The 13,239-nt window shown below is 46.5% G+C and overlaps 1 protein-coding gene across 1 annotated transcript; it reads right to left on the minus strand.

Annotated features, from left to right (window-relative positions):
- Positions 1–1,519: 1,519 nt before the first annotated feature.
- On the minus strand, positions 1,520–10,643 carry ACTR5 (actin related protein 5). Its single transcript, XM_058850730.1, has 9 exons — positions 10,222–10,643; positions 9,261–9,490; positions 8,271–8,440; positions 7,274–7,491; positions 6,762–6,944; positions 4,683–4,805; positions 4,018–4,157; positions 3,016–3,148; positions 1,520–2,550 (listed from the first exon to the last, which is right to left on the minus strand). The coding sequence occupies exons 1-9, from the start codon at positions 10,603–10,605 to the stop codon at positions 2,305–2,307; spliced, it is 1,827 nt and encodes a 608-aa protein (XP_058706713.1). The 5' UTR covers positions 10,606–10,643; the 3' UTR covers positions 1,520–2,304.
- Positions 10,644–13,239: the final 2,596 nt, after the last annotated feature.

The following is a 13,239-nucleotide window of genomic DNA, read 5'->3' on the forward strand; positions in this document are numbered from 1 at the left end:
TCCTTCTGCGTTTGGAGATCCCTGTGCCACTTACATGGAAAACAACCAAATTCTTCTGCACATGGGGATGAGAAAACCTTGCCACCAGTGTCACAATGGTGCAGCTGCACAAGGACTCCAACATCACTGTCCAAAGTGACATTGATGTGTCCTCCTGCCCTCAGCACCACACACTCCTTCCAGTTCTCTCCTGCCAGCACCAATGCTCAGGTAGCACCACAGCAAATCATTACCAGGGAACTGAACTGAGTAAAATTCATCCCATTCTGCAACGTTCAGCTTTTCATGGTGCTGCTCCAAGCACCTGAATGGCCACCAGCACACCCAGAGCAGCCTGTGACAGTGATCACCTTCTCCAAGTTCATCAATTACTCTGGCTACTGTGGCACAAAATATCAAATTAACAGCTAATATTCAGGAGATAATAAAATTATGCTTCCTTAAAGCTGTTTAAGCAGCTGCTCTGGCACCTCTTTGCAGAATTAGACAGCTCTGGTTTGAATTAATGCAAGTGGCTGGCACAATTTGGGCAAAGATTTAGAAGTCACATAATCATGCATTAGAGATGCCCTTTCAGGCCCTCATTCTGGAACAGTTTTATGAACAGCACACTTGTCTATTTAGCAGGCAACACCAAATATCAGAGCTACTTCCATACTTGGGTAGTCCCTCTGCCTAAAGTAGCTAAAGAAGGGTCAGAAAGGGGTCAAATAGCAATGGGACATCGTTTACCCCAGGTTACTGAGATCAGAAAAGACATGTCGGGGTGTAACTTCCCTGGTTTCAGCACAGCATGTTTTTCCACATTCTTTACCACCCATAGAATTCCCTTAATTGCCCTAAAACCTGCCTCCAGGCAGCCAGGGATAGGATCAATAATCCAAACTTGAGGTCACCTGGAGGCAGCCATCTCCCTTCTCCTGGGACTGGCCCATGCTGGGAACCACAGGAACTGTGTCAGAGCAGGTCTGCACCAACCCTGCCCTCACAGGCTCCCTGAAGAGCACTCAAGGCACAGGTGAGACCTCATTATTTGCCCATGAATTTCTCTTTTGTTGTTTTAAATTGTAAATCTCAGTAATACTTTTGAATCCAAAAATCTTATCCTGTGGCAACCAAATTCAGCACAAGCGAGTTCCTCGTGCTCTTTGCTTTGAATCTGCCAGATGGCAACTCACCTTGATGCTCTGCAGCCCTTGGGGACACCAAATCACCACCTCTACACCTTCTTCATATCAGTTACAGTCTGGATATTTTCCCCATCACCTTCCCTTTTCTAGCTTTTGCTAAACTGATGGAGTCTCCTTAGGTTTGGGTACAGCATTCAATACGGATTATTCTCTTGGGAAAGCAACAAGCTGTTCAGTGTGACAGCTGAATCCCCAGGCAAATTTAAGTTGGAACATATTGTACAACAGGACAGGGGCCTCACTGCCAACCTGTGTTTTTAAGGTACAACCAATCAAATCCATCCTCATAGCTCTAAAGAGGTGAAATCACTGAAACACATAAGTTAGTGGTAAAGCAAAAAAGCTTTGCTTTATTGCTATGACAACTTTTGATCAAGAAGTCCCATCAGAGAGCTGCCCTGCTCAGCCTGCAGAACCACTCAAGGGCAGCACAAGGCTTGGCAGTGCCTCTGGACGGTGCTTTATGTAGGGCTATGTCTTTGTGTGCCCAGCTCTCCAGTTTCAACCACAACACCGGTATCTGACATCGGTGGAGACAAGAAGTACCCACTGGTTATCTGGAGGTGGTTTAGCAGGAAGGAGATGAACAGGAGGCCTCGGGAGGCGGGCTAAGCTCAGCCCCCCGTGCCCTGCAGCACGACCTGCCCGACATGTCCCGACAGACGATTGTGAGACGGGCAAGGGGGACACCTGCTGGGCTGCCCGGCTTGCTACAGCCCTGCTGCAATAAAAAACCATATAAAAACAGGCCATTTTATTACATTTTAAAAAGCTGTAAAACGTACACTCTCCAAAACCCCTGAGCATTACTATGCCAGTCGTGAAGAAGCAACTTTTCCTCTCCACGAGCTGCTGTGTGTGAGCAGCACTGAGCTGCTCCAGCCGTGCCAGTGTGTCCAAGGACCTGGATGGGATCTCGGTGCTCCAGCAGCCAGCGAGGCTCTGCCCTGCTGCACTCAGGAACTTTTCCCTGCTGCACTCAGGAACTCTGCCCTGCTGCACTCAGGAACTCTGCCCTGCTGCACTCAGGAACTTTTCCCTGCTGCACTCAGGAACTCTGCCCTGCTGCACTCAGGAACTCTGCCCTGCAGCGCTGGGGGTGCCAAGGACAGGGCTATGCCTGCTCACTGGGGTTCCCTGTGCCCGAGGCTTTGCTGGGAGCCTCTGCTGCCCGCGGGGCCTGCTTGGGAAGGCGGATGGGAACGTAGACATTGGAAGCACAGTGTTCCTTGAGGTATTCCCCTCCTTTCTCCTCATAGTCCTTCCTGCTTATCCAGCCCTCCTCACGGCTCATGTATTCCACTGCCCAGTCCCTAGCCCCGTACCAGGCATCCAAGATGGGGCTGGAAGCAAGGTGAACCTGGATGGAAGGAAAACAGAACAACAATGGCAATTCAGCACAGGAAAGGGAAGCCCTTTTTACCATGGTTACAATGGTATATGACAAAAACAATGGAATTTCAGAAATTTGAGCTGATTACTCAGTGTCTCTCAGAAAGAGTAATGTTAGGAATGGGTTCAAATCTGTTTTCACATTGTTATCAATTCCTAAGCAACCAATTTGAAAATTTCCAGCTGAACATGCTTTTGTGTGCATGGTCCTTTAGCAGAAGCAGACTTTCCCTTTCTCTACTCACTATGCTGTCTTCACAAAGAGCAACTGAATCTTTGCTTAACCTGCACCTTTTCAGGTCAAAAAGCTGTTTGCAGAGTCTTGCCTTAAAGCCCTCTCCATGCCCATGCTCTAAGTACCCCTGCTCTGCACTTCACCCAGTTACACTGAACACAGAACAGGCTGTTCACGTAATCATGGCAATACACAAACCTGAAAGGATGACTGGAATGGCCTCATTTCCAGCAGCTCCTTCTGGATTCTGGCTTTCAGTCCAGGGTACATTGTATTTCCACCAGTGAGGAAAACATTCTGGACAAGGACAGCCTGTTGTTCCTTTGAATATCTGTGAAGTACAAGAACAGCTTCAGCCTTTCGCAAGGACATCTGCCCTACGAATTAAAACAGCTGTGGGGAATACTGATACCTTGTCCCAGGATTCACTTTGAAAAAATTCATTTTCCTAGCACAAAGAGCTTTGTTTGCTTTCTGGAAATTAAGGGGGTGGCAGAAAAAAATCCTGAAAGCACTCAGTACCCCATGAATCAACAAATGGATTTCTTTCTAGGGCTGGAATTCTTACCTTTCAGAAAATGTCATCTCCTGTTTGATACAGTTAAGGGGTGACATTTCATCAATGCTAATTTGTCTGGAAATGTCCAGCAGGTGTGCCTGTATCTTAATTCTAAAAAGTTACCTCTGATTTTGGGCTCCCAAAACCAGAGACTGCCAGCTCACTGTTGCAAGGGTCTGTTGTTTCCCTCAATAATGAGCTGGACCAGGGATCTCTAAAATGGGGTCTGTGTAAAACAATCCAGTGGGGTGTAGGAAGATAAATTGATAAATACATTTAAACAGTGTTTATTTCACCTTTATCTCATTGTTTTTTAATTTCTATTTTTGTGTGTGTTTTAATATGTTTATAATATATTAGTTTAGTAGTAAGCTGTAATTTACAAATATACATATATTGGAGGTGCCTGCTCAAACATTTTTCTTTGATGGGGTTATTGATCAAATTGTAGACTCACTGACTCAAAACAAGCAGAGTTACATGTGGCTTTCAGGAAGACATATCTAACCTAAAATGCTTGACCCCCACCAAAAACAACTATTCAACATATTTTCTCAAATTATTGCTAAACCCCCAGGATTTCAAAAGCTGGTATCAAATGAAGAAAAGCTTGTCTGAAGGAAATAGTTCTGTAAACTCACCTTTCAAGGACATATTGCATGGTTTCTGCTATACCAGCCTGGTCCTCTCCTATCAGGGAGGGCTGGAAGACAATCTCTGGAGCCCTGATTCTTTCAGTGCCAAGGAAAAGCTGGTGGTACTCTGCCAGGTTAAACACAGGCTATAAAATGTTGAGAAGCAGTGGGAAATTATGTTAAAGAACAGTAATATTCTAGAATAAGCAACATTTCAAACAATTCTGTACAAAAACCAAGATGGTAATGCTCCCACAGAGAAACAGCATTATGCTCAAGGTTCCAAAAGGTCAGGGAAGCTGGACTTTTTCTATAATATAGACTGCTTGGAGCCACTTAATTCTGAGGCTCAAGCTCCCAAGTTGAAAGCTGTGTGCACTGGGATATCAGGCTATGGATCACAGACAAAAACACTTCAGCAGAACTTTTTTCCCTTAATAGCACAGCACTGCAACACCAGGCACTGCCTGCAGAGTGAGCCAAGAGGGAATTCTCTTCCTAAACCACCCGCTAAGATTGCCAGGATTTCTCTCTTAATGTCCTTTTTGTGTAGTTTAGGCATTTCTTCCCAGAGCAGGCAAACAATGTTTGCATGAGGAGAAATGTCAGCAGACTGGCTGGACAACTGGGATGCAAACCCCTGGCACGAGGTGTAAATACAGAAACCAAACCTGCACTGCAGCAACAGGCTTCTCAACTTCAGGCTGCTCCTCAGCAAATAAAGGTTCAAACTCATTAATACTCTCCACATCCTCCAGGGACTGTTCACTGCCCAGTGGATCCAAGTCAGGAGTCTGGAAACAGAGCAATTATGTTATGGTAGGTCAGCTCAGGTGTGATTTCAATTCTGGCAACATGGCTGGAAAACTCAGTTTCCTCAAATCTCAACTCTTTAACATACCTGAAAGCAAATATGCCCAGGAAACAGAAATACAGACATTCATGCAAAGCACAAAAATCAACCACTTCCAAGAAATTTATCCCAATGCCAGCTCAGAAATCCAGGCCTCAGTCACCAGGCTGACGGCCAGGATGCCAGGCAGCCATGTCCTAAGAATAACAGCATATTAAAACTTAGCAAAATAGCTTTTTATATTGGTGAAAACCTGGTACCCTCCCAGCACCTCTAACTGCTCTATAATTACCATGAAATTCCCTATTTTGCTTGTGTGGGACTGGAAAACAAATATTTGCTAGCTACAAAGCCACCACACAATTTTTGAGAGTTTCAACTGTCTACTATTTGCTCACAGGATGCACCAAACTCCCTTTTATTTTACACAGAAGTGAAGCTCTTTCCTAATGAAAAGCACCACTCAAAATCCTACCAGACTCCTGCTGTGAGGTAGGAGCAGCTTCTAAAATGTCTTAATTTTTTTGTTACAATGTTACCTCTGGGATTTTGTTCCTAAATATTTGCTTCGGTTATTTTAAACTTGAAACATTTGTTGCAATTCCGGGATGGGCTAAAATTAAGAACTACAAACATCTTAAGTATCTATTTTATATCTACTCAGCCACATTCAATTACTCAAACTGAAGTTTACAAGTGTTCCTTACTGCAAAAAATATCTCATGTTAAATGAATTTCTTTTTGTATCTTATAAGAAAAGGAAAAAGACAAAACCAGAAAGATACACACAACTCAGCTGAACACCTGGTATTACAAAGGGATTTTGTGATATTTCTAAGTGCTCTCTCAAGGCATAGACCAAACAGCAAAGCTTGTGGATTCATTCTGAGGTCTGGGACTGCACCTAGCAAAGAGCAGGGGTGTGGGAGATGTTGGAATTTAGGCACAATCACTGAGAAAAAGCACAGGTAACTGGCAGTCTTTCAATTCCTTTTCCTAGCATATCTTCTTTTGGCAGAAGGCAGGAAGATTCTTCACCACAATCATAAGCCCATCATCTCCCTGAATTTTGCTGAAGCACAATAATTTTGATTCTTGCACTGATAATCATAGAATCATGGAATGCTTTGGGCTGGAGGGGACCTCAAAAGCTCATCCAGCTCCACCCACTGCCTTGGGCAGGGACACCTTCCACTAGACCAGGCTGCTCCAAGCTGGCCTTGCACACTTTCAGGGATGGTCTAGCTACAGCTTCTCTGGGGAAACTACATAAGGATCTCTCCTCTCTTCTTCCATTTTCTGTTTTTCTCTCTACCTTTTCCTTGAACACAGGCTGATAAAGCTAAAAAAGCTCTGTCTTGTATGACTTGAAAGGCAATTAAAAGCACATGCACAAGCAGCCTTAGAGCACCTCTTGGCAGCAGCTGCTGTGTGCTGGGCCTGTGTGAGTCTGGCAAAGCAGATAAGGAGCTTCTCATCTTCAAGACAGCTCCAACAACCAAGTGTGGTAATTATTCTTTCATTAAGGAACCAAAACAGAACATGCTGCTTAAATGCACCAAAACCAGACAGCTACAATGAAGGCTGGGTTGGTTGTTTACCATAAAGTTCTCTGCACCTGAAAGGGAAGAACAGAAAGGAAAACAAATACTGTTTTTAACAAGAAGACTGATAGGTTCCCCTATATCTTTAATAGAAGGCTACTGAAGACTAAGGATGGTTGTCTCAGGACATTCTCTCTGAAAAGAGAGAAGCAGTTGCCAACTTAATAACGACTTGCAGTGTGTTAAAGAAAAAGCTTAGCTCATCAATGAAGTCTGAAGGGACACATTTGTAAGCACAGAAGTTTAATTCCTTCACAGATAAAATGAGGATTAACTTGGTGAAAACATCCTACCTCTGGCTTGCTGTCCACTACATCTACTTCAATGCTGACTTCTGACTGTAGGATTTTCTGCTTCGTTTGTTCAACAGACAGACTCAATTTGTTGATGTAAGACTGAAGTTCTTCTGCAGAGTCCATGTTCAGCTCCACCAAAGCTTTGTGGAACTGATCCATCTGACCATCTTCTAAAAGTTCCTGTGGACAGACAGTCAGCTGTGATGAACAAGACAGGGCAATCACAGCAGTCAGCAGTGATGTACAGACACTCTGCTTGCATGGCTAGAGACTATGTTGTGCAGACTTTGACAGTATTTGAAGTACTTCCCAAAAGAAGTGCTGTTCAGAAACTGAAAACACCCCCTGCATCAATAATCTGTTATCTCACAAGTAACCTTGGCAAGCTCCAACAGAAAACACCCACGACACTCACAGCTTCCTTACCATGATGTGTGACCTTCTGACAAAGCTCTGAGGGCAGCCTGCCCTCCTCCCAAGACACCACACCAAAACTCTGCCTTCATTACCTGCACATACAGCAGCCTGTCCAGCCTCTCCTGGTCCAGCTGCAGCTTTTCCTCCCGACGCCGCGCGTTGAGCTCCTGAAGCCGCCGCAATTGCTGCTGCCTCTTCTCCTGCTTCTCCTCGGATGCCACGGTGCTGCCCAGCAGCTTGTTGGAGAAAGGCAGCTGCATCTTGTGCACATTGTTCTCGTAGTACTCTGGGCACCGCCACTTCTGCAGCTCTGGGCATTTGGAAAGCAAAGGAACTTTTTGTTCTGGCAGCCCAAAATGATTCGCGTGTTGTGTGCACCCCGCGTGAAGGATGAAAAGTGAGGAAAGAAGGCAAAAATAGTGCAAGCACAGAATTTGTCACCTCTTGGCAGCTGCTCCCAAGCTTGGCTGTCCCCTCTGAGCACTGCCTCCAGGCCACACACCCAGTGCAGGCAGCTCTGACCTCCAGGAAACACCAAGTACTACAAAGTGCACATGGAAGTCTCTCTGCCCAAGGGGAGGGAGAGCTCTCACAAATTTCTAAGGAAGGCTCACTCAAAAGTGACAAATTTAAAGAAAACACTTTTCTTTAGCCACTACTTCAGATGACAGTTGCCATGGAAATTTTAAAACTTATTTAATTCACACAAAGTCATAAGAAATGTCCTGTGCAACTTTGGAAACCTTTAAGCAGATAGGAAACACAGAAATGCCAACCAGCTTAAAGGTTTTGTTGATGTATAAAGGAAACTATAAGCTCGTTTTAAATTATTTTCCACTGAAAGCATCGCAATTTTTATTCACAGAGAAATTTGAACCAATACAGATTTTTTGGTAGTAGTTAAACTTCATTTCTGTCTTAGTTTTAAATGTTAAACCACTGTTATGCATGAGGCAGGTTACCACAAAGAAAGCAAAACAGCAGTAGAATATTTCTGTAAGAATTCGAGCCAACTTCGAAACAAGGGGTAGAGAGGACAAACTAAGTGTGGTTGAGCACTACCTGGTGGTGAACTAGAGCTGGTTTTACCTTCTATGTAGTCCTGGGCGATGTAGCTGTGCTCGTGCAGGATCTCCTCCATGCGGCTCAGCGTGATGGCTGCGAAATGGCCGGGGTATTTCAGCTGCAGCAGCCGCTGCAGGTACACGGCAGCCTGGCACCCCCCCAGGTTAATGCGCTTGCAGTTCTTGGCATCCAGCCTCAAAATGCAAACAGGCACAGCTCAGGCTGGGGGAATTCACAGGAAATCAAACAGAGCTCCTGCTTTCCCCTGAATTATTTGATTTCTGTAGATGAATATTCACAGATACATATTTCAAGGTTTGGTTACCAGTGAATCTAACGCACCCGCTTTTCTCAGGCAACAGCACAATCACTGCTGTGGTCACTGTTCTACTTCAAAAGGCTCTGTTCTGTTTTTTTAAAAACCCCAAATATTAAATAATTTTGGCTACAGCAAGGAGATATTCTGTTCTAACAAGAGAAGTGATGGGTAGTGGCACTAAAAGTAGTTTTTTAACATTTGTAATGCTTCCTGGTTGGACACGTGTAAACCTTTAAAATTTGAAACTGTTACCAGATGTAATAAAGTCACCCCCCCCAGTAAGGATTAAAAAAGAGAAAAAAGTAAAAAGAGAAAATAGAGCAATGTAGCAGAATAACCAGAATGATAAAAGCCTCAAGTGCTGCAGAAGTCTCACACACAGAGCACTTCACCTAGAGCTGCTTTAAAACCTAAAGTATGTTTTTTAATGCCCAGTTTCACTTGGGGCACATACCCCCTTCCCCCTTTGGAAGTACACATCAAGGCAAAATTAGCACCTAAAACACAACATTTACAAGAGCTGCACTGCATCTTCCAATTCAAAACTCAACAGAACTTAGCAAAATCTGCAGACCTGGTTTTAACTCATCAGTATAAATGAATACAAGAGATAATAGTGCAGGGCTGGAGGAAGAGGTATTTGCATGACTTGAAAAGCCAGTGGCTACACCAGACTTAAGACACCCAGAACTCACCTGCCCTCTAAGACTGGCAGAATGTGTGTGCACTGGTACCCTGAGGATATCACCAAGCCACTGCAGGGCCAGTTCTGCCTTCTGTTGTGATAAAAGCTGTACAGGCTGTCCACGCCATAGGACACTTTTGGCACTTGGTAGCACTCGAAGAGGAGCTCAGACATCATTTGCCTTGAGTACAGAGGATTGCAAACTGCTTCTGTCAGAACAATTGGGTGATCCACACAGCCCTGGGAGAGACAAGGGGAAAGAACAAAGGTATGAAAGAAAAATCCAGGGTTTATTTATCTCTGCTTCTTCCTTTAAGCACCATCAACAACTCCTCCAAAATGGGCATGAGAAAACACTTTATGTGCAGGGTATTAATCATGAAAGTTAAATTATATCTGGTGTTTAAGGGGGTAAAAAAGATCTTAATGTTAATTCAACCAAAGAATAAACTCATAATGGAGAAGGTGAATGGACTTTTAAAGGCATATATAAATTATTAAAAATCTAAGAAACCAGAATCTATGCAATGAGGAAGTGAGTGAAAACTAGTGGAAGTTTAGTTCCATTCTGAGTAAAGCTTGCAAACTGATGTTATCATGCAGGCAGATAACAACAGCTCCGTGATCTGAGAAGCAACTCTCAACACAGCTGGGTATGCAGGTGGTCAGTAAACACCACTGGTAAGAGCTTTACCCAACAGGCAGTTTAAGGGAGTTCGTTTAGATTAGATATTAGATATTATTCCTGTTGTGTGAGCGCGGTGAGGCCCTGGCACAGGCTGCCCAGGGAAGCTGTGGCTGCCTTACCCCTGGAAGTGTCCAAGGCCAGGCTGCCCGGAAATGTGAGCAAGCCGGTGCAGTGGAAGCTGTCCCTGCCCATGGCAGGGGGTGGAGGGAGGTGCTCTCCCCGGTCCCCTCCAACCCGAACCATTCTGGGATCCGCGGGCGGCTCAGCCCCGGCCCGCCGGTACCTGCGAGGAGACGCCGAGGCGCTGGAAGACGTGGTCGAGGAGCAGCTCCTGCAGCTCCAGCTGGACGGGCACGTTGCGGTCGAAGGGCGATCGCAGCAGCCAGCGCAGGGGCTCGGGGCTGCCCAGGTCATTCCCCACCTGGGTCTCTGCGCCGGCCCCGCCGCGGGCCCCGCGGCTCCGCGCCGCCAGCGAGCGGAACCGCAGCAGCGGCTCGGCGGGGACGGCGGGGTCGGGGCAGGCCCATCCCGCCCTCGTCTGGAAGGAGCCGTTGTCGATGACCAGCGGCACCGGCTGCGGGCTCCGCACGGCCGCGCTCGGAGCCAGCACCGGGTCCGGGGCCCAGCGCACGTCCCGGAACGCGAACACCCGCGCGGGCGCCGCCATGGCGGGCGCGCCTCACCGCCCTCCCCCGGCCGGGAACTCGGGCCCGCACAGCGGTTCCGGGCCGCCGCTGCCGCCAGACGCGGGGGCTTAAAATAATCATCTTAAACGAGTGTGCTCCGTCATGTGAGCTCCGTGTGTGCTTCCAGCAGGAGACGAGACCTAGTCGGTGGGATAGGAAGCAGCCAACACAGCACAGAATCATAGAAAAGACTTAAAAAGATCCCATTCCAGCCCCTGCCATGGCAGGGACACCTTCCACTGTCCCAGGCTGCTCCAAACCCTGTCCTTGGACACTTCCAGGGATCCAGGGACAGCCACAGCTGCTCTGGGCACCCTGTGCCAGAGGCTCACCACCCTCAGAGTAAAACAATTTCTTCCTAATATCAAACCTAAATTTCCCCTCTTTCGATTTGTACCCATTCCCCCTCACTGCAGTTCCTGAGGAAGAGTCACTGCCTAGCCGCCCTGTGGCTCCTTCACACACTGGAAATGTGCCGTGAGGGCTCCACACAAGCTTCTCTTGTGCAGGATGAGCAGCCCCAGCTCTCTCAGCCTGTCTCAAGGTGCTCCAGTCCTCTCAGCAGCTCCATGGCCTCCTCAGGACTTGCTCCAACAATTCCACGTCCATCTGATGCTGGAGACACCAGAACTGTGTGCAGTGTTTGAGGTGGGGTCTCACTAGGGCAGAGCAGAGGGGGACAATCGTCTACTCCAACCTGCTGGCATTCCTTACAGGATCATTTGCGTTGGAAAATGCTTCTGAGATCATCGAGTTCAACCTACGACCTAACACAACCATGTCAGCTCGTTCAGAGCCTCATCCAGCCCCAGAGATTGTCCTTCCTGAACTGAGGGGCCAGACCTGGACACAGGACTCGAGGTGACCCTCACCAGTGCCCAGCACAGGGCAAGAACCACTTTCCTGCTGGCCACTATTCCTGCGTCAGGCCAGGCCACCATTGACTTTTCTGGCCCCCTGGGCACACCTGGCTCATGTTCAGCCTCTGTCCACCAGCACCCCCAGGGTGGAACCTGTCTAGATTATCTTAAATTGGGATGTTTTTTGATGTAAGACCTTTGTGTGCTTTCAAGTCTAATGAGCAAGAAAGGAGACCTTATCAGTGGAACAGGCAGGATCATCCCTTCATCAAGGAGATCCTGAAGCTAACAAGCTCCAAGGATGTAGCAAAGGAAGATGTTGATGTATGTCTATCTATCTATTAAAAATATTCACAAGGTCCTTGTGTCCTAGAGCTGAACATGTTCGTTATAATGCTAAAAAAGACCCTTCCCCTGAGAATGCACAGAAATTGGCTGGGCTGATGTACCTTGCATGGAATTTACTAACCAGTCCTAACAGAGGGTCTGTGCTTGGGAAGTCACTAGCTCTGAATTTCTGTGTCTAAATAATGGCAGGGAAAGTCCATGGGGGTGTGCTGGATTTGTGGAACACCACTGAGCACCCAGGCTAGGGCAGCTATGAAATAAACAATGTTTATTGAATGTTTAATGAAATAAACTCTGGAATGTGACATTATTGGCTTGTTGCACACCAGGGAATAAATCCAATTTGTGGGTATCACTGTCAGCCTGGGGCTGGGCTCTACTTCTGCTACCCTTCACATAGGGCCCCCTGCCCTTTAAACTGGGGCTGTGAAACCTCCACCACGGCTGTGGCTTGTGTGGAGGTGAAACCCCACAGCTCTGGGCTGTGCCACCTGCCCAGGAGGTCACTGACACAGCCCAGGTGTTTGCCACTCCTGTGCCACCAGCCCCTCTGGAGATGCAGGGAATGGGGAAGGCCTTTCCCCCTTATTTCAACCCCCATTCCCTGGAGAAATGGGGTTCCAGGGTGGGATCCATCCTGCCATGGCAACAAGGATGTCCCAGGCTGGCTCAGCTCGGTGAGAGCCAGCCTGGACTCCAAGGGCTTCCAGTGATGTGACTAAGATACACAATTTGTAATTAGAATTAAACAGATGATGGCTTCAGCTCCTTTCCATCCCTCTCAGCACTGCCTCTGCAGACAAATTAGCAACAGCCTGATTTCCAGAGGTGCCCCCAACCCACCATCCCCACTGTGTGAAATTGGGATTCAAATATTGAGCATTCTTGAAGCTTGGGGCAGCAATGGCTTTTCTCACTTGTTTATTCAATGCACAAAGCAGGGCTAATAGCTTTCTTTTATCCTGCAGAGGTGTTATTAATGTGAATTAATAAGAATTTGCAGAGTTCATTTAGATCTTGGGATTAAAAGGCTCATTTCAAGGGGCTGTTCCTACATTAAAACAAGCACACGCTCAGGATGTAGGCAATCATTTGTAATGTGCATTTACATCACTGCTCTCTTCTCCTGAGAGCTACACAAACAATTAATCTAGCCAAACAACCCTCTGTGAGGTAAACAGTAGATTATGGCTTTATTTTATTGAAGGAGAAACACACAGTGTGATGAATATCAAGTTATCAAGTCACATATCTGGTTCCTTTGATCACTACTAAACTCCTTTACTCTTAAGCAATACTTTTGTCGACACATATCCTATGAAATGTGCTAGTTGCCTTTCTTGGAGGGAAGGGAGACAGAAGGGCAATTAAAATATAAAGGTTTATTTCCCTAAAGGATTAACTAAT

This window comes from Poecile atricapillus, chromosome 15, assembly GCF_030490865.1.
Source record: "Poecile atricapillus isolate bPoeAtr1 chromosome 15, bPoeAtr1.hap1, whole genome shotgun sequence".
Taxonomy (NCBI): domain Eukaryota; kingdom Metazoa; phylum Chordata; class Aves; order Passeriformes; family Paridae; genus Poecile; species Poecile atricapillus.

Bases quoted from the DNA above. Each gene is read 5' to 3' on its own strand.
- ACTR5 (XM_058850730.1), bottom strand. From the start codon at position 10,605: ATGGCGGCGCCCGCGCGGGTGTTCGCGTTCCGGGACGTGCGCTGGGCC. The intron at 7,492-8,270 runs GTAAAACCAGCT...CCAAATGCCCAG, and splicing joins CGCCCAGGACTACATAGAAG to AGCTGCAGAAGTGGCGGTGC. The intron at 4,806-6,761 runs GTAGGATGTTTT...CTCTGTTTCCAG, and splicing joins TAGTGGACAGCAAGCCAGAG to ACTCCTGACTTGGATCCACT.